Source organism: Protomyctophum bolini, assembly GCF_963924005.1.
Source record: "Protomyctophum bolini genome assembly, chromosome: 22".
Lineage (NCBI taxonomy): Eukaryota > Metazoa > Chordata > Actinopteri > Myctophiformes > Myctophidae > Protomyctophum > Protomyctophum bolini.
The window spans coordinates 8,182,113-8,204,307 of record NC_137883.1 but is presented as its reverse complement, the minus strand read 5'-3'; the positions used below and the strand labels follow the sequence as shown (position 1 = coordinate 8,204,307).

Here is a 22,195-nt window from a genome sequence, read left to right as displayed (position 1 = left end):
CAGCAGAACAAAATGTCACAATATTTACACTTCATTCACATTTCATTCATATCTTTGAGGAGAGTACATTGAATATTTATGTGGAGATTGTAAGCTCATCTCTCACTCTCTCACGCACGCACGCACGCATGTACACACACACACACACACACACACACACACGTACGTTTAATACGTACAGCAGAAAGTGACCTCACAGCTCTGTTATAATTGAGAGTAATGATAAAACCATATGGGCGGCAAGACCTTTGGTTTGAGGTTACAATAGCTTATTGTGTTCCAACTGGTGTAGTCATGGGTGTTATACTGTGTGTGTGTGTGTGTGTGTGTGTGTGTGTGTGTGTGTGTGTGTGTGTGTGTGTGTGTGTGTGTGTGTGTGTGTGTGTGTGATGTAGGCCTATGCATGCGTCTTCTAGACCTTGAACTAAATGGAAGCGGCCGCTTAAGTTTCACAAATACTGTGAAGCCCGACAGCCATAAAAATCCATCAGGTTCATATTACTTGTGAAGAGGATAGAAGTTCAGAAACCTACTAAATCCTATACAATGCATTTGGAGTATTTCCACTCACGGTTTATAGCAGCTGGGGTTCCCAAACTTGTTCATGTCAAGGACCCCCAAATTGACGATAATTAGCCCGTGGACCCCCATTTGAAAAGATATTCCAGGGACCCCCATAAGAGAAGATTTTTACAGCTCTAGCAGTGATTCCCAACCCGTTTAATTTCAAGGACCCAGACCCCCATTTAATTGCATTTCTATCTCTGGGACCCCCAATTTATATTGTAAAATCAATGTGAATTGAACTCTGAGTGTAGTTCCATTTGTAGCCTACACTCTCAGAGTTACATACCCATAAGGGTCCATTTTGGTTCATTAATTAATTAATTCATTCATTCATTCATTCATTCATTCATTCAAGTTTTATTTATTCTCGAAATTACACTGAGTAATTACAGTAATACAATATCATATAGAAAAACATCACAATGCATCAGAAGATCAGGAAACTATCATTTAGCTGGGGACCCCCCATGGAACCACTTTGGGAACTGGTTTATAGAACGTTGCCCACTCTACTGCCCTGTGGTGTAAGAACCGGTCCCGGTTCTTTTTGACTATATAGTTCTGTATATTCGTACGTCTGTAAATGTTGTGATGAATTGAAAATGGTGGGCCCTATTGTAAACAAGTGTAATGCTTTATGGTGTCGTCCACTCACTGTTGACAGTTTTTGTATTGAGTTGTACTTGAAATGTACTGTAATTCTGCAAACTTTCTCAAAACCTTTTTTCATATCAAGGCCCATTATTGAGGGAGGGCAGAATCCAAAAGATCCGGCCCCATTTGATTTGAACTAAAGAATATGTTATCGATGACACACTATCCCATGCTGGGACTGGCAAAATGTTGATCAAAATAACAATTCTTCTACATTCATTGTCTAATTGTGTGGACTTCTTGTGAATTAAGTATATGTAATATGGTAATGCAGATATTAAACAATCATTTACAAATTATTTTACACTGGTCCATTTGGTTTCATTTTACGCCCTCAAGAGTTAAAGATTTATAAGGGTCCATTTGGTTACCAACTCTCCATCATTTAGCTGCAGGGGACCACCTGGAACCCCCTCAAGGACCACTGGTGGTCCCCGGACCACTGGTTGAGAACCACTGGTGTAAAGTAACTATAAGTAGTAAGTACATTTGCTCAAGTACTGTACTTAAGGTACAATTTTGAGGTATTTGTACTTTACTTGAGTATTTCCAATACTTTTACTTCTACTCCACTAAATGTACTTTCATTCAAGTACATTTTGAATTGGGGACTTTCACTTGTAATGGAGTAGTTCTGAATTGCAGCATTGCTACTTTTACTATAGTATAATTATAGTGCTAATAATATGGCTTGTGGCAACGAGGCCAACTTGGCCAAGAGAACATGTACACTAGCTATAGGTACATGTTCACTTGGCCCCCCCATTGCATATAGTCAATATAAGCCAAGTGAACATGTACACTAGCTAGGTACAAGTTCACTTCCCCCCCCCCCCCCCCCCCCCATTGCATATAGTCAATATAAGCCAAGTGGACATGTACACTAGCTAGGTACATGTTCACTTGCCCCCCCCCCCCCCCCCCCCATTGCATATAGTCAATAAGCCTCAGTGACCAAGGAGAGAACCCCATCCCCCGCCTTAAGGTTATTGGTCCCTATCCTGTGTCAGACAGGAAATGTACTCTCACCAGTGCTGTCAATGGAAACAAATGGGAATGACTTACTGCAGTGCTGCAGCAGTGGAAAGTAACTAAGCACATTTACTCAAGTACTGCGCTTAATTTTGTACAATTGTGGGATAAGGTACTATCACTTTGCGTTTTGTTTTATACTTCTGCTCTACTGCACCTTAGAGGCAAATACTGTATTTTTGACTCCACTTCAATTATCAGAGAGCATTAGTTACTAGTTACTTTGCACATTTATAGAATTATTACAAAACTTATATTGACTGATAAGTGATTATGTATTCTAGTTTAAGCTATACCCGCAGCAGCATATGAAGGTAATTCAAAGAAGCCCCACATTTAACAGCTGCAACATTGATGTGATGAACACATGAATGGATTGTCTAATGGGGTCATTCTGTATTTTAAAGTTTTAATGCCAATACTTTAGCACTTTTACCCAAGTAACATTTTGAATACAGGACTTTTACTTTTTAATATTAGTATACCGTATATGTAAATTACAGTATTGTGGTTTTGTTACTTTTAATTACCGTAAGTCAAATAATCAGAACACTTCTTCCACCACTCCTATATGGCACACCACTGCTTCTCTGAAACCTCGACAAGCTCTATATCTTTGACTCTTTCTGCACAGTAAGTCCTGAGAATTATTTTAACTCTGAAAATGGTCAGTGGTTTTTATTATTATAATTTTTTTATAGTGTTTATCTCACGATTTTGCAACCCATTTTATTACCCATTGTCAATTACCTAATGTAATGCTGGGCGCTACACTTCTTCTGCCAACCTGGGGGGGGGACTGACCTCATGCATGAGGAGTCCAAGCTGCTTCTTTTCACCTGACAGGGGAGAGTTTCCCCAGCCGGACGTAGCGCGTGGAAGGAACAAGTTATTCCGACCAGTTCCTTTCCCCTCCATCAGGCGCCCCGGCTGGCCAGGGGGAGGTAGTTTAGAGACCAGGATTACTGCATGTTTCTTGTGAGGGTAGGCCTATACCTACCCTAGGGGACACGGGGAGAACATGCAAACTCCACACAGAAAGTCAGTGGGGATTTTTTTCTTCACTTTCATTCATTCTTTTTTTTTTCTCACTATAATACACACTATATTATTTAAAATGGTGTTGTTGTTTGTTTGGGTTTTTTTGTATGTCGTGATCATGTACGTTGTACCCTGGGCTTCCTCGCAAAAGAGAGCGAGCTCTCAATGGTCTTCCCTGATTAAATGAAGGTACAAAATAAAGATTTCCCGGTCCTATCCCGGATGGTTACTGTGTATTATTTTTTTACCAGTGACCCTGAGTGCAAGCTATTTATATTCTACAGGCAGCAATCTGGAACTTCCCATTCCTTCCTTTTATATTTGATAAATATTTATATCCCATCGCTGCTGGCTCAGCAAAACAACAACAAGGGGACAGAAGCAGAAATTGTGTCACCACAGAGACACTTGGATGGGCTGACCCTCAAACAGTGGGTTCGACGTCAATACAATATCTCAGGTTAGCGGCAGGTCTAGGATAGCTGCTACTAGCGTGTGCAACACATGGGTTGTGTAGGCCATACATGGCCCACATCTCACCTTCACTTAATGTGGCCCGCAGGTTAATATGAGAATACTGATATATTATTGATTTCAGCTGTTAATTACTTCAGTCTGACTCCAAATTAGTAGCTTAATGAGTCTGGATTCTCAACTATGCCTTGCATCCACGATGCGTTGTGAGCTTGTAGATTCGCTATATTGGCATGTGAAATAAACTTAGATAGGGCTTATGATAGTCTATGGTTAGAACAGACTTCTACAGTTTGCTGCCATCGACTGCCATCAAAATGCAGGCGAGTCGATCCTACAGTAAAGGCAGACTAAACAAAGGAGCCTGGGCTTTTTCTCTTCATTAATTAATTCCATGTCCTCTGCCAAGAGCTGATAAGAGACAGTAAAATAAATACAGCATAGCAGCTGCAGTGCATGCTGGCCATTTTTCACTGTCTAATTGCATTGAGGAAAAACCAATCATGGCCTTCTTTTTATTCGCGACCTCTTTCATCAGGAGGAAACAAACACCAGGAGATGTTTGTGTGCATGACATTCATACAAGTACAAACACCACATGAAACCTACAGTGACCTATAGTGTTCCTATATTCGGGTCATAATAATGAATATTCGGCAAAAATGGCATATCTACAAGCTTACAACACGTCATTCTACACATTGGGCGTGTTCGGAAATATATACTGCACCGGAGTGCACTCTACTAGTTTGCATTGCACTGTGTGTGTGTGTGTGTGTGTGTGTGTGTGTGTGTGTGTGTGTGTGTGTGTGTGTGTGTGTGTGTGTGTGTGTGTGTGTGTGTGTGTGTGTGTGTGTGTGTGTGTGTGTGTGTGTGGTGGGGGGGGGGGGGTATAGTATAGTACTACTATGCTTTGGGGGAAAAGCAGGGTTAAAGGGTGTAAGACCACTTTTAGAGGTTTGGGTTGTTTTCTTACCTTATTATGGGCAAAGTTATTTCGTTCCGTTGTGTTGTTTATTAGCAATTTAATAAATAAAAATACCAGCTCATTGACTTTCATTGTAACAGGGAAACGGCTCTCAAAGTCACTCTTTTAGCACATAAACCAACGCAACAAAAGCTGATTCTGACAGGTTATCACATCAGGAAAACTCATGCGGTTTTATTTTTTATCTTTTAAGATAGATATATAAAGTTACTATTTTACTCGGAGATAGATTGAAGTAGTACTACGGTGTCCCCGACTCTCGCGGTGACATCTTGCGAGGTTTCATTTGTAAACAAGTCTCCACGCTGTTTGAGATGCACCCAGCTGCAGCCTCGCATACGAGCAGTCCCAGACACAGACACTTCTTCTAAAGTGTCTTCTAAAGTGTCTCCCTCAAACACGTCCATTGTGTGTGTTTTAGTGACAAGCGGACGAGATCCACAAATGAGTCAAAACAAGACAAAATTAAAAATATATATTAAAAAGAAAACCGCATGAGTTTTCCTGATGTCATAACCTGTCAGAATCAGCTTTTGTTGCGTTGGTTTATGTGCTAAGAGTGACGTTAAGAGCTGTTTCCCCGTTACAATGGAAGTCAATGAGCGAAATAACTCATGGAATGGACTAGTTTGCCCATAATAAAATAAGAAAACAACCCAAACCTCTCAAAAAGTGGTCTTGCCCTTTAAAGCAAATTAATGACATGACAGACTATAATAGAAATGTAAAACTATTTTTTTTTAATGAAAAGGTATAAACATTACACTCACACCAGCCAATATCACCCCAGCCTGTCATATGGCCTCAAGCAATCACAATATTGTTTTGGTTATTTTCACAGAAGAAAAACAGAACAATTAGAGTAGACATATGAGTCAGAGACATTAGTCACACATTCTTATGGCTAATTCATACTTTTTTTATTTGAACATGATCAAACTTATGTTCTGTTGATCAACTGTTAGATCAATGTTATTTAACAGTAATAAATAGCCTATTACAGTTAAAGCCAAGGGATCGTGACATTATTAAATAAAAATAAAAATAAAAATAAAAATATGAAAAGGAATGTCCTGAAACCTTTAAGGTCAAACTGTCAAAATAGTGTCTCTCAAATGCAAAGGACGCCCAAATTGTATTCAGCCACAGACTCCAATTTTCATTTTGAGGCTTTTATGCAGCCTTTATTGATTATACAGTAGTCTGACAGAAAAGGTAGCGTGCATGGCATTGGTTCGACCTCCCGTTAGTCCGACCATTACTATAACACTATCCCAAACCCTAACCTAACCAGGGGCGTTACTAGCGTGGCGCAGACAACGAACTGCGTGGGGGCCTGCGTTGGGGGCCTGCGTGGGGGCCTGCGTTGGGGGCCTGCGTGGGGGCGTATGCCAGTGAACCCCTGGGGGTCAAAAAACCTTAGGTTTTGCTTTTGGCTAGGTGGCCCAGGGCCTTCATCCAATCAGGATAGAGTGGGGCCTTCCGCCAATCATGATCGAGCGGGGGCGGGCCTTGTTGTTTGTGCTGTTGGCCTGTTACGTGTCCCCCCACTGTAGTGCGTGCATGTGCACATCTTGTTACCGGGGCGGACCGGGGTTTTTTCCAAATCACCCAAATCACTGAATGCTCCTTTAAGGGCGTGGGGAGAGAGAGATGGGGAGTGTGACATGCAGCCATGGGCCTTGGCCCAAGGCCGTCAGGATTGGAACTCGAACCTGCGAGCCTATAGCTGCCCGGGACCGCTACGCCAGCTGTCCGGGCCAGCCAGAGACGCCACAGATTTGACAACATCTGTCAACATGTTTCGAGAAAAAAAAGGCAATCTACAAGGTCACCACGCGGTGCAATACAACTTGTGAGCTGCTCATTTAGCTGGGGACACCTGGGTTCCCTCCCAGACCCTACTTTAAGAACCAGTGGCGTAAACCTTGTCAGTGGTCACGGTGTTTAGCAAGCTGGTGTCAATCATCTAAAGTTGCTTGAAGGGGTCCGGGCGGTGGGTGGGTGGGGGGGGGGGGGTGCAGTGGAAGAGGCTTGTAAAAAGGGCCAAATGTTCACACTCTCCAGCTGTGTAGAAGGTGTTTACTTGTGTGATACGGCTCCCTCAATTAAGGAACGCCAAGTCAGACTGACTATAGTGGCTCAGTTTTTGCCAGAGATTCTCCTTAATCATACAAGTGGTTGCTATCAGTTGTGTGTGGTATCATGAGATAGATAAGAGCGGTGCCTACATGTCTGTGGCCCGCCGTTGGTCAGATCACGAATCAAACTTGCAGAACCTGCTGTGGGGGGCAATGTATGTGGTCTCTGACTGCTTATGCACACATCAAAGAACTGTCAGGCCGCCCTTACTCTCTCTCTCTCTGTCACTCTTTGTCACTCTCTGTCTGTCTGTCTGTCTGTCTGTCTGTTTGTGTGTGTCTCTCTCTCTCTCTCTCTCTCTCTCTCTCTTTTAATTCAATTTCATTTCAAAGAGGCTTCATTGGCATGAGAGAACATATATGTACATTATCAAAGCAAACGTAGAACAAAACAATCAAAATAGAACAATGTATGTACAATTAAAACGGAATGAAGAGATGTGCAAAAAAAAAAAAGAGATGTGTGTCTCTCCCATTCTCTGTCTCCCTCTTTTCTCACGCACACTAAAGGGACAACTCCACAAACTTCTAGTCATTTGGCGCCACAGATACCAGAAGAACCTGGCTTGTAAACCGGCTATCTCACACACACAAGGTCACGTGACGATACTAGAGGATCAAAAGGGGTGTCAGCTGCCCTGCCGACAGATACAGATCCGCTGTCTGTCACTATAGTGTGTATGTTATTGCGTGACAGTCTCCCTGCGCCTGTGTGCATGTGTGCACGTCTCTCCGCCTGTGTCTGTCTGCCAGCCAGCCTACGTGTCTATCCGTGTGTGTTTGTGTGTATATTTGTGGTCTCTGTATTTATCCCTTTTATGTCCCTCGGATAACTCATGTGTTATTGACTTGTTGATAGATCACAGTCAGATGATGGCAACTGAGATGCCTCAGGGTGTGGGTAGCTAGCGTGCACAACGTGACACGGAGCTTCTTCGGTGCCGTCATGGTGTGTGGTTTACAGCACCATGGGCCACACAGGAGAGGATAAAGGGGCTAGCTGGCAGGATAAACAGCACGTGGTACCAAAACAACAATCGATTTGAAAGACAGGTGGGCAATATAGTCAGAGGAAAAAACATGCTGTTCTGTGGAAACGGGGCTGCTGGTTCTAACAAAACAAAATCACACCCGGTGTGAAGTGAGTGGTGCAACTCCGTGCGGGGGTCCCCGGGAGTTCCAGACTCGGGTCCGGCGAGCCGCCCCGCGTCCGAAACGGTAGAGAAATGAGAGTTACCATGTGGGGGTCCTGGGGTTCCCCGGTGGGTCCCCGGAACATCCAGACCAAACCAAACGCAATTTCCGTGCTCGGACGGACACAGCCAGCCAGGGACTGACCCACATACAGTAGCTCCGTAATGAAGTGGTTGCACCACTCAAACATTGCACACAATTTCAAGATGGAATGCATCTGTTCCATTGAAACTTGCCACTCTTGGGGAATGTAATTTAAATTCTATCATATACGCACAGAACTTATGGGTTTCTTACAGTGTTTCGGTTTGTCAGTGGGTGAGTTGAATGAGGTAATTGACACCAAATCTTAATATAGCCTATCTGTAGATTCACAGTCCCGTCAACTCCGACAATGCAAAACAAATCATCAAGTATAAATACACTACAGCTCCATTGGAATACAGATAGGAAGCTAGCTTTGACTAAACTCTCTCTATCTTTTCCTGTTCTGCCAAATGGCCTGCTGCAGGAGCTGGCTGGACAAAAGCTATAGAGGGACAACTCAAGGGAGAAAGAAGGGACAAAGGCTGGGTGGAGACACATAAAAAAAAACAATCCCATCAGTATAATTACAAATTCCATGACCTTGTGTCATCATAGATGTGAAAAACAAAGCGTAAACGACATTGGTTAATATTTGAACAAGAAGGGAATTGGTTCTCCTAATCAGAGGGAATAGTGAGATAAGTGGGGAGAGGGCAAAGCGATGGAGCGAGAGGGCTCGGATGGAAGGAAGGAGCGGAGGAGGGGATCGGCGGAGGAGAGGATTGTTGAGTGATCTGCTAGTTGTGTCTAAGGCAGTCGGTGCCCTGGCGCCACTGTTGCCACTCCGCTGAGAGACGGAGCAGGCTGCAGAATGAGCTCTCCCACCTGGCTCATGGGTCGCTGTTATACAGACACATACTGATACTGTAACTGTTTTACCAACCTTGGATTGTATATTGAAGGATGGATTGTTCACGTACACAACACTTTGATTACATGCTTGTATACACCTGTTAATAGCTCATACAACATGCCGATCCTTGGGCTTGCAGCGGGCTAGACAAGGCCATAAATCTCCTTCGTTTTTTTGGGGGTAACTGTTTAATTATATTTCTTGAAGCTTAGATGGATCTCTTTATACCCATATCTATATCTGTCCTGCATGCTCCAGTGCTGAATTTCCCTTGGGGGATCAATAAAGGTCTGTCTAACTCTCAAAGCATAGACTGAGGAGTAGATGAGGGGAGGGGGGGAGAGAGAGAGAGAGAGAGAGAGAGAGAGAGGGCTGGTCGCTTAATAATTGTTTAATCATAATACGTTATTTTATTTTATTATAATTTTGTATCTTCATGCATCTACTGTACAGGGGGAAGTAATCTGGAAGAGAGTCTGTTTCTGTGTCCACAGCTATTCTTGTACATTTCTTGAGCAGGCTGCCGGTGGGCCAAGGAAGTAAATCCCTGAAAGTGTATCATGCATGAGGTCAGTCCGTTGCCCTCCCCAGGTTAGCAGAGGGAGTGTAGTGCCCAGGATTACATAGACAATAATTGACACTGGGTGAAAAAAAAACACGCTTTGTAAACTGTTTTTAAAAGTGATTATTATTATTATTATTTCATACTATTTTAACCTTAAATATTTATCAACTGTCTATCCATATAAATATATAGAACTTTGCTGCTATAATATAGCAGCAAAGTTCTAGTAAAATGGTAGACATATATATCTGCAGCACAGCAGCAGTTCGTTAGGGCTCTGGGCATTTTAATTGAGTTGTCAGTAGAATACATGTTTCAGCATGTACAGCCATAAAGCAACAAACATTGACACGTAGTAGTCTGTTCAACCTGGGGTATAGGCCTACAGTGCTCTCAGTGTGAGAACGACCCTGCATTTTGACAAAGTAATTGTAAAACAGCCTGTAAGTCATGGCATGTCAAGACAAGACAAGGTTCATAGTTCGTGTCGAAAATATATAATCGATGTCTACTGTTGGAAAATAACATCCTAAATAAATACATTTGTGATCATCGAAGACATTTAATGTAGTTATTCTACACATTTATCCGGGAGTTTTATTTTGCTATTAGTTATTGCAAATGAAACTCGGCTTTATTTTAGCTTGAAATGTTTTTTTTTTGCAACATTATTTTGTGATAGCTTGACCACCATTGTGTAATTATACTTCAAGCGCATATGTAATGAGCAGAGAGAATGGTGGGTGGGTGCAGTGAATGAATACGCGTGCTCTTCAGACCAGAGAGGATCGGCAGAGGGGAAAGGAGGGGCGGTCTGGGGGATGTCCTAGTGGGTGGGGTTGTGGGGGGACAAGGGTATATAAAGGCCAGGCCGCTCAGATGTAGCAGCAACAGATTTCAGAGTGCTGACAAGACAACTTCTCCTACGGACTATTTCCATCAGAAATATTTTTTGGTCCGCATCACATTGGACATTGTTGCTTAACCTCAATTCATTTGAAACCGCAAAGAGACCAAATCAGATTTGAAACACGAGAACGGATCCAAGAGGGAGATGGAGGTGCCAAATGAGAGTCTTTACGAGTACTATGACTACGAGGAGAACGAGAACTCCACCATGTGTGACTATTCCGAGTGGGAGCCGTCGTACTCCGTCATCCCGGTGCTCTACATGCTCATCTTCATCCTGGGCCTGTCGGGGAACGGAGTGGTCATCTTCACCGTGTGGAGAACACACAAACGGCGGGCTGCCGACATCTACATAGGCAACCTGGCTTTGGCTGACCTCACCTTTGTGGTCACTCTGCCTCTCTGGGCGGTGTACACGGCCATGGGCTACCACTGGCCCTTTGGAGTGGCCCTCTGCAAGATCAGCAGCTACGTGGTCCTGCTCAACATGTACGCCAGCGTCTTCTGCCTCACCTGCATGAGCTTCGACCGCTACCTGGCCATCGTCCACTCCTTGTCCAGCTCGCAGCTTCGCACCCGGGGCCACATGAGGGCTTCCCTGTCGGTCATTTGGCTTCTGTCGGGTCTATTGGCTGCCCCCACTCTGATCTTCCGCACTACCAAACACGACGACACGGTCAACCGGACCTCGTGCGCCATGGACTTCAGCCTGGTGACGAGTGATAAGAACGAGGTGGACCTGTGGGTGGCCGGTCTCAGCCTCTCCTCCTCGGCCCTGGGGTTTCTCCTACCATTCCTGGCCATGATGGTGTGCTACTGCTTCATCGGGTGCACCGTCACCCGCCACTTCAACAGCCTGCGCAAGGAGGACCAGCGCAAGCGGAGGCTCCTGAAGATCATCACCACGCTGGTGGTGGTGTTCGCCGCCTGCTGGACACCCTTCCACGTGGTGAAGAGTGCCGACGCGCTCTCCTACCTGGACCTGGCTCCGGGCACGTGTGCCTTCCTACGTTTCCTCCTCCTGGCTCACCCGTATGCCACCTGCCTGGCGTACGTCAACAGCTGCCTCAACCCCTTCCTGTATGCCTTCTTTGACCTGCGCTTTCGCTCCCAATGCCTGTGCCTGCTCAACCTCAAGAAGGCGTTGCACGCCAGCCCCGCCATCTCGCTATCCTCCCAAAAGACAGAGGCTCAGTCGCTGGCCACTAAGGTGTGACGTGACACCACACGTATGTCAAGAGACAGGTGATTAATGACTATGTCCTGCCTCCACTCACTCAAACAATGCAGGTGAATCAAAGTGTTTCAGCTGAGCATGATTTGGTCAGTTGTCAGGGTGACATCTATGTTTTTGTGGGCTGTGAGTATAAACACAGCTAAACATGTTAGCTGTGTGACTGGATAAAGAAAGGTGAGGAATGTGGTGTATTAGTTCTGACCACAGACATTTTCCTCGTTGACTTTCAGTGGAACTGGAAGGGACGGTTGATGCGAAACCAAACTTCTTAAAACAAGGGAACATGCAAAGCTGCAGGAAGGACAATGCAATCATTTTTTGGACACGGGTGAAATGTGTGTCAAATGGACCAACGGATTTGTATGTTTCTTTTGGCTGGTGCAAAGTGTAGAGCTTGGAACTCTAGCTCTTGTGAATTGTATTATTCATGATTTTGCCACATGCTGTTGTTTGTTTTCATTTGTAAGCACTTGAGGTGCAATTCCCTCCCTCTTACATGATCTAGCTAGCCGACAGTATTTTGTGTGTATGTGTGAATGGGTTTGCCAGCAAGAGGTGACTGAGAGTCTGATAAGGGTTAATCGTAAGGAGATACATGGTGGGTGGGGGTGAGGGAGGGTGGGTCCCAGACAGACAGATGGCAGCTGACAAATGTTTTGAGGAGGGTGGGGGGGGCCCGCCGCCCAATTAAAAGTTGACTGGCTGCTCTGACGTGCGTGCGTGTGTGTGTGTGTGTGTGTGTGTGTGTGTGTGTGTGTGTGTGTGTGTGTGTGTGTGTGTGCTCGCACTTTGTCTTGTTACTATAATTGAATGTAAGTGTGACAGTGAACTCTTTAGGATGATAAAGAAACCTTGACCGTTGGTTATGCCAATGTACATTATGTAAATATACATTGTGAATATGCATTATATTGAGTTAACCTTTATGATTTGTAATAATAAAAAAAGGTGGATAAACCAAAAATGATTCTCCTCTGTTTGTTACTTGTTAAGACTTGTCGGAATGAATTTACTCATTTTCAATGAATGTGCCTCTTCCTGTTAGTGCATTGCTAAGGGGAGACATTCTCCCTCCCATTGTGTTCTGTGAAGCTAAAATCAAAGCGAGTGTCTACAGGAAATGCACGTTGGAGTTCTGTTTCCTTCTTCCTAGCATGCTAGCTTCATGTATGGCTCCTCACAGTTCTCTCACCAGTGGTCCTTGAGGGGGTAACTTCCAGGTGGTCCCCAGCTAAATGATGGACAGTTGGTGACCAAATGGACCCATCTATATTTAACTTTTGAGAGCGTAAAATGTTGCACTCTCAAAAGTTAAATTGTTGGTTATCTCTCCCTATAGTGTACCACATCAATACAGCATGGAATCTTCCAACGACAATACAATATTCTTACGTTTAGTGGTATGTGGCTCAAATGCTGAATGTAGTATAATGGACCTAGATATGAAAAGTGTTGAAAACCACTGTCTCACACTGATGGTCGGCATTATGTGCAATGCATGAGTTTCTGTTTTAGTCATCTATAACACATTTGCTTTGTCGCGGTCATTTGTCTGCCCTAAAGACAATGAGCTGCTTTAATTGCCTCAAATTAGCATGTCAACAGTTTCAAGATGCGGCCTCTAATCATGTTTGGTTAGAGGAAGCAAACATTCAACCATCTAAAACCTAATTTATCTATGATCCATACTACCGGTGGTCAGTTTAAGGTAGATTGTTGAGATAATTTTGAGCAAAGAAACACTATATGTGGGCGCAGAGATGACCTTTAACCACATCTATTTTTGGGTATGTCATATACGTAGGTGACATTTTCCAAAAAATGTTCAAAACATTTACAAAAAATGGTTGCAGATCCATTAGTGAATCAATGCCTTGCAATATTTTCGAATAGCCAAAATATAATAACCTAGGGTTTAAGTGGTTAAGTTGACATCCAGTGACTTTGCTGTAATGAGCTTTTTCAGGACATTGTAGCCTATAATCACCATCAGCAGGAGGACAGATGATTGGCTCCTAATCCTGGGTCTACTGTAGTAGCAGTAGTAGCACCATGTGGAATGAACAGCTGAGGAAGTCCTTCGGGGACCCCCAGGGGTCCTTGAGGGAGTTCCAGGGGGTCCCCAGCCAAATGATAGTTTGTAACTAAATGGCCCCTTTTGGGTCTGTAACTCTGAGAGTGTACAACCCGTTTGGTTCCATTTGTACACTCTCAGAGTTAAATTAACATTGGTTTTACAATATAAATTGGGGGTCTCAGAGATAGAAATGCCATTAAATGGGAGTCCGTAGCCTAATGCATATCAAACTGGGGGTCCTGGAGAATTAAACGAGTTGAGAATTACTGCTAGAGAGCCGTACAAATCTTCTCTCATGGGGGTCCCTGTCGTATCTTTTCAAATGGGGCTGAGTACACAGGCTGAGCTGAGTACAGCCTGTGTTTATTCAGAGAATGCTAACAAAAGGAAACACATCATCTCTGTTTTCTTAGTGAATATACTCTGTTAACCGCTCCAGCCTGATTATTATACGGCGGTGTCATGTGACAAAAAAATGCACAATCTACAAGCTCACAGTGCATCACATTGTTTGAAATGAGTAAAATGAATCGTGACATTCTCAAAATAGGGACACCAGGTTGTCTCTTCACATTAATCCATGACATACAATATCTATCATAATCAAATGATAGAATAAACCCTTATTGATCCTGCGAGGGAAATTCAGGAGCCGTGAGGCAGCAGAAGCCCTAAGAGACGGATTGGTGCAACCAAGACTTTTGTTTTTAATTGCTTGATTCAATATTTCCCATTACTTTGATCAGACAAGCCTCACCAGCAACGTTTGTGGTAGGCTACACCTACTATAGTACACAATGTCTCAAAAAAGCCAGACAATCTCACAAAGATGAATTTTACACTAACTTTCACATTATCCCCACCTGCTGCTGGCATCAAAGTCACAGTCAGACTGCTGTGAAACATAACCTGAATAGATTAGATTCATGGGTTTTCAAGTTTTATGAAGGTAAAGTGATCACGTTACAAAGATTTCATGGTACGGTCCTTGCTCCTGCCGGATTTCTCATTTGGCTATAGAAAGTATTATTTATGCCACGCAGAAGAATAATAAGAAATTTTCCCCGTTTATCAATGTATTTTTCCGAGGAGGCACAGAATAAGGAATCCAATACAAGTAAGATGACAGTTCAGTTCAGTAATTATCACACAATGTTTTCGGATCAACATTCCTCTATAATCACAGTGTCAAGTGTGTCTATACACAGAAGCAGCCTTGCCATGGGGAATCCCGAGGGCTATAGCTCTCACTCACTGTGAAAATGACAAACACAAAAAAACACTATATCCAGACAGATAACCGACTGGTGTATTGTAACATTTAATTAAGTGGGTTTTTTTTAACCAGAAGTGTTACACTGTTACAGTTGCTTCTTTAAATGGACAGCTACGAATTTCAGAACATTCAGATACATACAAATAACATTATTATTATAATTATAATTATTGTTTCTATGAAAATTCCGCCATTTTAGCTGTTTTGGCAGTTCTATTGTTCTTCACGAAATTCAGCTATTATGGTAGAGGGCTGTGAGGATCCCTCAGGAACTGACGCTCACACTCATTCGTCAAAAGACCTCTGACCTTTAGATCTGACCTTTAGATCTCCTGATGAGTAAATTGTTAAGATTTGCTCGATCCACTTTTCGACCTTTTTTTGGCCACGTAAAATTGCAATCGCATTTCCATACATGCGAATGGAGTCTGACTCTGGTTGACAAACAACTAAGGGTTTGAGGTCAGATCATGTATTTTGCTGGTCGGCTCCATATATGCAGATCTATGTGATGATCCAGTGTTCTCCATGTATAGCTATACTGGGATTGATGAGGTCAGTGAGTGTCGTGATCTTCATCGGCTATATGGAGACGGCCATATATGGTGGTGTGAAGTGTCACGAGGCGTGATGTCACCAGACATGACCATATATGGAGGCGTGATGTCACGAGGCGTGACCATATATGGATGAGTGATGTCACGAGGCGTGACCATATATGGAGGCGTGACTAACGGACGGGAGATGCCGGTTTTCATGGTAAATGCGACCTACGGTCGGAAAAAAACATTAAACGCTGAACATAGGATGTGAATGGCCCGGAATGAGATGATGTATGGCGATAAGAGCGCCCCTCACTTCACACCCGTGTGATTTTTATTTATTACTTGTCAAATAATGTCAGTTCATTGTGTATATTGCGTATAGCTTTTTTATTTTTGGGCCCGTCTTATATTTATTATTATTAATAATAATAATATTTAAATAAAATAATGCATTAATTGATTGATTGATTGAAGTGTTTATTAACAGTTTGCAGAATGGTTACATTTCACATGAAAGCACAACTCAATACAAAGACTGTTACTGTGGACCTCACTGCCATCACCTGAGAAACCTATCTGTCATTCATACCAGTAAGGAAACAGAAACTTGACAGAAACCTGATACCACACCCTAAGACGTCTGTGGCTTTGAGAGTCACCAAGTGGTTGCTCACAAGATCAAAAGGGATCAAAGTCGTGGGGGCAAAGGCAGAGGTTTGTGTGGAACACACCTAGACTCAATTGGCATATGAATGGGTGTCAAGCTGTTGCAGTTGCCCTGTTTTAAAACAGACATGTGGCCAGTCCAGCTATATGCCAGAAGCACATCTCCAGCTGTCATAAATCAGAGCCAAATAAACCAGGCCAATGCAGAAAATAGACATGCAGGAAGTGTATGCACGTTTCTCCTCAGCCTGAACAATGGGGACAGGGTCTTTTCAGCCAGCGACCGGACTTTAAGCCTGCCTGACCATAATATGGCGGGTTGGAGAGATGACCCCTGGAACGTCTTGGCGGACCCTTGGCTTCCTCCTGCGCCCTCCATCACGCCACCCCCACTTCCAAGAGAAGGACAGACGGACATGCAGGACAGGATAGAGTCAGCAGGCCAGGCAGGAAAGTCAAGAGGCGGGTGGGCAAGTTACGAGTTCCTGTCCGGGGATATCCTGTCTTTCAGCAGCATCTCTCTGCTTGGTCCCCGGTGCAAGAAAGATGCATGCCCCACCTGACCCCATGGGAGACCTGGGATCTTACTTCAGTAGCAGTGATGAGTGCCAAATTATTGTGGTAGGATATAAGGAAAGCCCCGTCAATTTATTTAAAAAAAAAATGGGAAGAGCAAAAAATGGGGAGTCCTGCGAGACAAGTTTAATGCATACGTTTTGGTCGCTCTGACCTTCATCAGCCATGCCTGATTATTAAGGTCAGAGTGACCTAAACGTACCTGCATTAAACCTTTGTGTTGTAAGTGAATACAATGTGTGGGATATTCCCCCTTTTTTGCTCCGCTCAAGTGCATTACTCCAATGCACCTGTCCATTTCAGTACCTGTGTGCAAAAGGACTTTTCTTTTTAAAAGAAGAAAAACGGAAATCTTTCTTACTCTGCCATACTGTATGAGAGAAACAGCTCTGCAGTGTTACCATTAGGCATGTGACACCTGAGGTGACGAAATAGGCCCCTCTCTCTTTTGAAATGCCAGACATTTAAAAGACATTCACACAAGAGCATCGTTAGTGAAGACACGTCGTTTCCGACAGCAAAGGGGGTGGAAGTGGCCATGCTTTGGGATGCTCCGGATCCTCTTCACAGTGCACAAAGTGTCCCTTCATTCCCTCCTCTATCCTCTCCTTTGTGAGGACGCATGCCGTCTCCAAAGGGCCCCGCACTCCCTCCCTCAGACTCATCACAAGCCTAAATGGACCCCCTGTCTTAAGCCCTAGGCCCAAGCCAGTTCAGAAGCTCAGCTGCACTTACTAAAACATCACAGGTATAGCCTTCAAATAAGTCCCAGATCCAGTAGCCTCCGAAACCCTACAGATTCAGTGACTGTGGTACATGATGTCGCATCAGTGACAGTGGAAAAACAAGTACAATTCTGAAGTTTGATTACGATTAATCATTGTACAGTGGTGGGTATTGGTAATAGCGGTTTAGCAAATGTTTTAATGTGACAGACTATATACTAAGTGTGCATTGGCATTTGGCACTACTAGGCTGCACACAGAATCACAGCTGTAGGCCTAATAAGTCTGCTGTTGCTGTGTCTCTCTCTCTCTCTCTCTCTCTCTCTCTCTCTCTCTCTCTCTCTTCAATTCATTTCAAAGCAAAGGAGCTTTATTACTGGCACGAGAAAACATGCCAAAGCAAAAGTGGAACAAAACAATCAAAACATGTAAAACAATATAAATGGGAATTAAATAAATGTGTATGTGTAATGTAGAAGGAAAATGTACAAATTGTGCATTATCTCTTTCTCGCATCATCCCCCTCCCCCCTCCACACACACAAACTGTTCTGCATAACCCTTTCCTGGCAGGAGGTGGTATTTTGAAAAGCCCATCATGACAAAGAACAGACTGACAAATCTATGGTAGAAAGTTCAAAACTAAAAGGAGCTACGAAAGTGTGGAACAAATTAATGCCACCATGCACTACTCTAATTGTAAAATGAATAAATGATGTAGGCCTATTGACATTGTTCCAAATCTGTCAACACGACCACGTGTTGTAGTCTATTGTGTCTATTGCATGCAATGTGAGATTTTTAGCAGTAAAAAATTGCAATAAAAATATATTTCTTCATCTCTCCCAGACCCAGACTCATTTTGACCTCGTGTTTGCCTGTTTTTTTAATTATTAATATTATTGAAACAACTGGCACATTTCACCGAGGCACGTTTGAGCTGGGGAAATACTGACCCCTCGTGACCAGCTCGTGACACGACACCGCTAGAACATCTTGTGCGGAACCTTTACTAAATGTTTCTGGCGGACTTTCGCTGTGCCGGACATGTAAATCAGTAGGACCGGGGCGGAAGTTCCGATGTTAATGTTTTTGTATCTTGTTGTTTCTATGTTTTGTTCTCTTTTATTTGCCAGTACAGTGTCGTGTAGACTTAACGTTAGATATAATTCACTTGGGCTATATGTTGTACTAGTAGTGGTGGTTATTTTGCCAAGGTTGTTGATATTAAACAGTTGTATGTTCGGTTTGCTAGTTACGTTTAATAATGGCTTCTCGAAAACAGAAGCGCGTTTTAAGATACGTGGAGGAGGGTAGTCTGTTGAAGTTGAAGTCGTACCTGCGTAAACATTCAGAGTTTGATGTCAACTTCTCTCAAAACAAAAAGCAAAGAAGCCCATTGCACCTGGCCTGTAAACTGGGCGACGATGCTGTCCTTCGACTTTTATTAAAACACGGAGCTGACGTTCTTCAGAAGGATCTTAAAGGAGATACACCTTTACACCTCGCAGCCAACAGAGCACTCAAACATGGGAAAAGAGGTGAAGACTGAAGAGTTTTGATTGATTTAAGTATTTATTAACAGTTTGCAGAATTACAGTACATTTCAAGTACAACTCAATACAAAAACTGTCAACTGTGAGTGGACGACACCATAAAGTATTACACTTGTTTACGTGCAAGAGGGTTGTTCAATTCATCATAATGTAATCCTGAAGGTTACTTGCTTAGGTTAGGACTAGGTTAGGATGGTTTATTTTAAATATATTAACATATTGTGCCAATATATGGCAAGTATATGCAGAATATAGCCTATGCTGCATATATTATGCCATATTCAGGTTCATATTAGGTGCATTTATGTGAACAAAAGGAAATAAATCTCTATATAGCTTATGCAATTTATATTTCCATGTGGGGGGGGGGGGGGGGGGGGTGTCAGCTAGGTTTATTTTAGACCATAATTGTGTCAGGTCGGACTCCATGGTGGACAAGTATTACTGCATGAATCTCCCCTGACCAAGGGGAAGAGCGGTAGAAATGTGGTCTCATATCATATGACCATGTTATTGATTGCAGATTCAACTGAGAGTTACAAATGGATAAATGAACACGTTTACTGCGTAGAATCTGTCTCTTCTACCCCATAACACCCCATTGCTGTATAATTCTTAATTTTACTTTGTTTTACTTTTCATTTCTTAAGCATACGATGAGCTGGTTGTGCCTTTACGAAATAGTTGCCCGGAAGCTATGGATATGTGTAATAATGCTGGGATTACCCCGAAAGACCTCTTGCTGTGGATGAAAGATGAAAAGGTAACACCAGTTTCAAATTAATTTGTATTCAAGAGAATAGAAAACTGATGTTTGAGGACTACTCTAGAATTACATGGTTGAGTGTCAAAAACATACATTAATTTATTTTATATTAATTATGTATTGTATGTAATTATAGCCTGCTGCTGCAACTAGTAGGAATAGGGCACCTGCTTCAGACGCTGAGAAGGAATGGAGGGATAAGCTCTTTGGGGAGTGTGAAGATGAGTTCTTTGAAACCTTTGGGGTTTATGATGGTAAGTTAAAAAAAAGATATATATATATACACACACACACACATTACACACGCTATTTTGAACCAAAACCTGAATAGGCATATCATGTATTAATTTTGCGGTCTTTGTTTTGCAGATGATGATTTCCTTCCAGTTGACGACGACGAAGAGGACTTCGGGGACTGGGCTGATAAAATCAGAAGAGAGTATTTTGCTGAAAAGAATGCTGAAGCTCAACGACTGGCGGCGGCAGCAGCAGCATCTTCAGGACGGAAAAGGTCTAAAAGTAGGAAGGAGGCAGAAGAGGAGGAGAGAAGCCGGAAGGAGCTGACGGAGAAGCTGCAGAGGGAGCACGAAGAGTACCTGGCCCGCGCAGCGCGCAAAGAGGACGAGACGAGGCGGGGCAAGAAGGAGCGTTATGAAGAGAGATGCGCCGCCACTTTCCAGAAAGGTGCTTCGGCAGCAAGCACGAAGCTGAGCTACAGTGACATCCCGTGGCCGGCCCCGCGAGGCACAGTGCTAGAAATGGTGGACGTGATGTTGCACGGTGCCAACCGGAAGGACGTGCCTGTGTTCCGGAAACTTCTCAAGCGGCAACAGACGCTGTGGCACCCAGATAGGTTTGCCCAGCGCTGTGGTGCCCGACTGGCCGAAAATGACAAGCAGAAGATTCTAGACACGGTCACCGCTCTTTCACAGGAGCTGAACAGACTGTCTCAGAGTCTGAAGTAGAACTAGTTATTACCAGAACCATATGTGACAAGCAGAAGATTCTAGACACAGTCACCGCTCTTTCACAGGAGCTGAACAGACTCAGAGTCTCAGAGTCTGAAGTAGAAGCAGATACCAGAACGATATGTGGCTTCATTCATTTACTTTTTTGATAACATCCTTATCGGCCACTGGTGTGTGAACATTCACATGTAACTGTAAAGGTATTAAATCTTCGGTATCTTGGTAATGATAACTGAATGGTTTGTGCTTTGTCTTTCTGTTGATGAATTTATTTATTTGCCACTTATTTTGTTGGAGGATTATTTAGTGTGGGTAGTTGGTCCAGAGGTTGATATACTTCTCATTAATTTACGTAATTTCCACAGATTTTGTTTTCTTCTGGGGTTTTTTGAGTGGTGCAACCACTCCTATAGACAGCTGTCCCTGGGTCTGTCTGTCCAACACGGGAATAGCGTTATAGCGTTTGTTCACCACCAAGTGTCACTGTTGCACAGCCTAACACAGAGACACAGACACACACAGGCCTGTCTGTGTGCCTGCTGGTGACTGTAGAGTCCAAGGTGTGTGGAAGAGTCGGGGGCAGTCTGGGCATGGAAGTGTTGGAGGTGGACGGGGTAGCATAAGACGTCTTTGCTGGTGCTTCTTCTCTGCTGCTTGTGCTCGATCAGTCTCAAGTCTCTGAACACCAATGGCAATTGTGCCACGCCAGGCTGAGCGGTTCACTGCCAGGGCCTCCCAGCTGTCCACGGGGATCCTGGTGTTTTTGAGTAGCTCACCACTCACTTCAGACAGGTCTGATTTTTTTTTACTACACATTTTTAAATTCTGACTGAAATCCTAAGGTCAGTCCACACCAATGCAACTGCAATATGCAACTACAGGAGTTGCGACTAGTTGCATTGGTGTGGTTTGGGCTTTACTCTGCTTAAATGGTATTAATTATTATGAAACCCTCAAAGTAGTTTTGAAGCTTACGAAAACCATTGTGAAGAGAAGATAATGAGCATCAATTTAAAGTCACCAATGCATGAGGCTTTTTAAAAGTGTCATTAAAATACATGGATATTTAAAACCTCTATACCAATATACTCTCAAATACATTATTTTGAAACAGCTGAGCAGTGACTGAGTGATAAAATCACATCAGATTCACTCTTTCACACAAAGGAAAGGCAGATGGTCGGCCTGGTTTCAGCGATGGAACGGAATATATAAGTGGATGCAACGGTTGCCATGTTTGATACTACCATGTACCACCCCCTTCTAGAATAATCTTAGAATTATATGAATGCAGCGTTC

General features: G+C 43.3%; 2 protein-coding genes across 2 annotated transcripts; both read left to right on the top strand.

Moving 5' to 3' along the window:
• The first annotated feature begins 10,496 nt into the window (after nucleotides 1-10,496).
• Nucleotides 10,497-12,340, top strand: LOC308310017 (apelin receptor B-like). The gene has a single exon (XM_080756046.1). The coding sequence runs from the start codon at nucleotides 10,651-10,653 to the stop codon at nucleotides 11,719-11,721; it is 1,071 nt and encodes a 356-aa protein (XP_080612172.1). The 5' UTR covers nucleotides 10,497-10,650; the 3' UTR covers nucleotides 11,722-12,340.
• A 6,335-nt stretch (nucleotides 12,341-18,675) lies between these two features.
• Nucleotides 18,676-21,250, top strand: nfkbil1 (nuclear factor of kappa light polypeptide gene enhancer in B-cells inhibitor-like 1). The gene is made up of 4 exons (XM_080756294.1): nucleotides 18,676-19,147; nucleotides 19,813-19,925; nucleotides 20,065-20,182; nucleotides 20,298-21,250. The coding sequence occupies exons 1-4, from the start codon at nucleotides 18,874-18,876 to the stop codon at nucleotides 20,891-20,893; spliced, it is 1,101 nt and encodes a 366-aa protein (XP_080612420.1). The 5' UTR covers nucleotides 18,676-18,873; the 3' UTR covers nucleotides 20,894-21,250.
• The last annotated feature ends 945 nt before the right edge of the window (nucleotides 21,251-22,195 follow it).

Excerpts from the sequence above, each read along its gene's own strand:
- LOC308310017 (XM_080756046.1), top strand. The coding sequence starts at position 10,651 with ATGGAGGTGCCAAATGAGAGTCTTTACGAGTACTATGACTACGAGGAG.
- nfkbil1 (XM_080756294.1), top strand. The coding sequence starts at position 18,874 with ATGGCTTCTCGAAAACAGAAGCGCGTTTTAAGATACGTGGAGGAGGGT. Across the intron at positions 19,148-19,812 it reads ACTCAAACATGGGAAAAGAG|CATACGATGAGCTGGTTGTG; the intron begins GTGAAGACTGAA and ends TCATTTCTTAAG. Across the intron at positions 20,183-20,297 it reads AACCTTTGGGGTTTATGATG|ATGATGATTTCCTTCCAGTT; the intron begins GTAAGTTAAAAA and ends TTTGTTTTGCAG.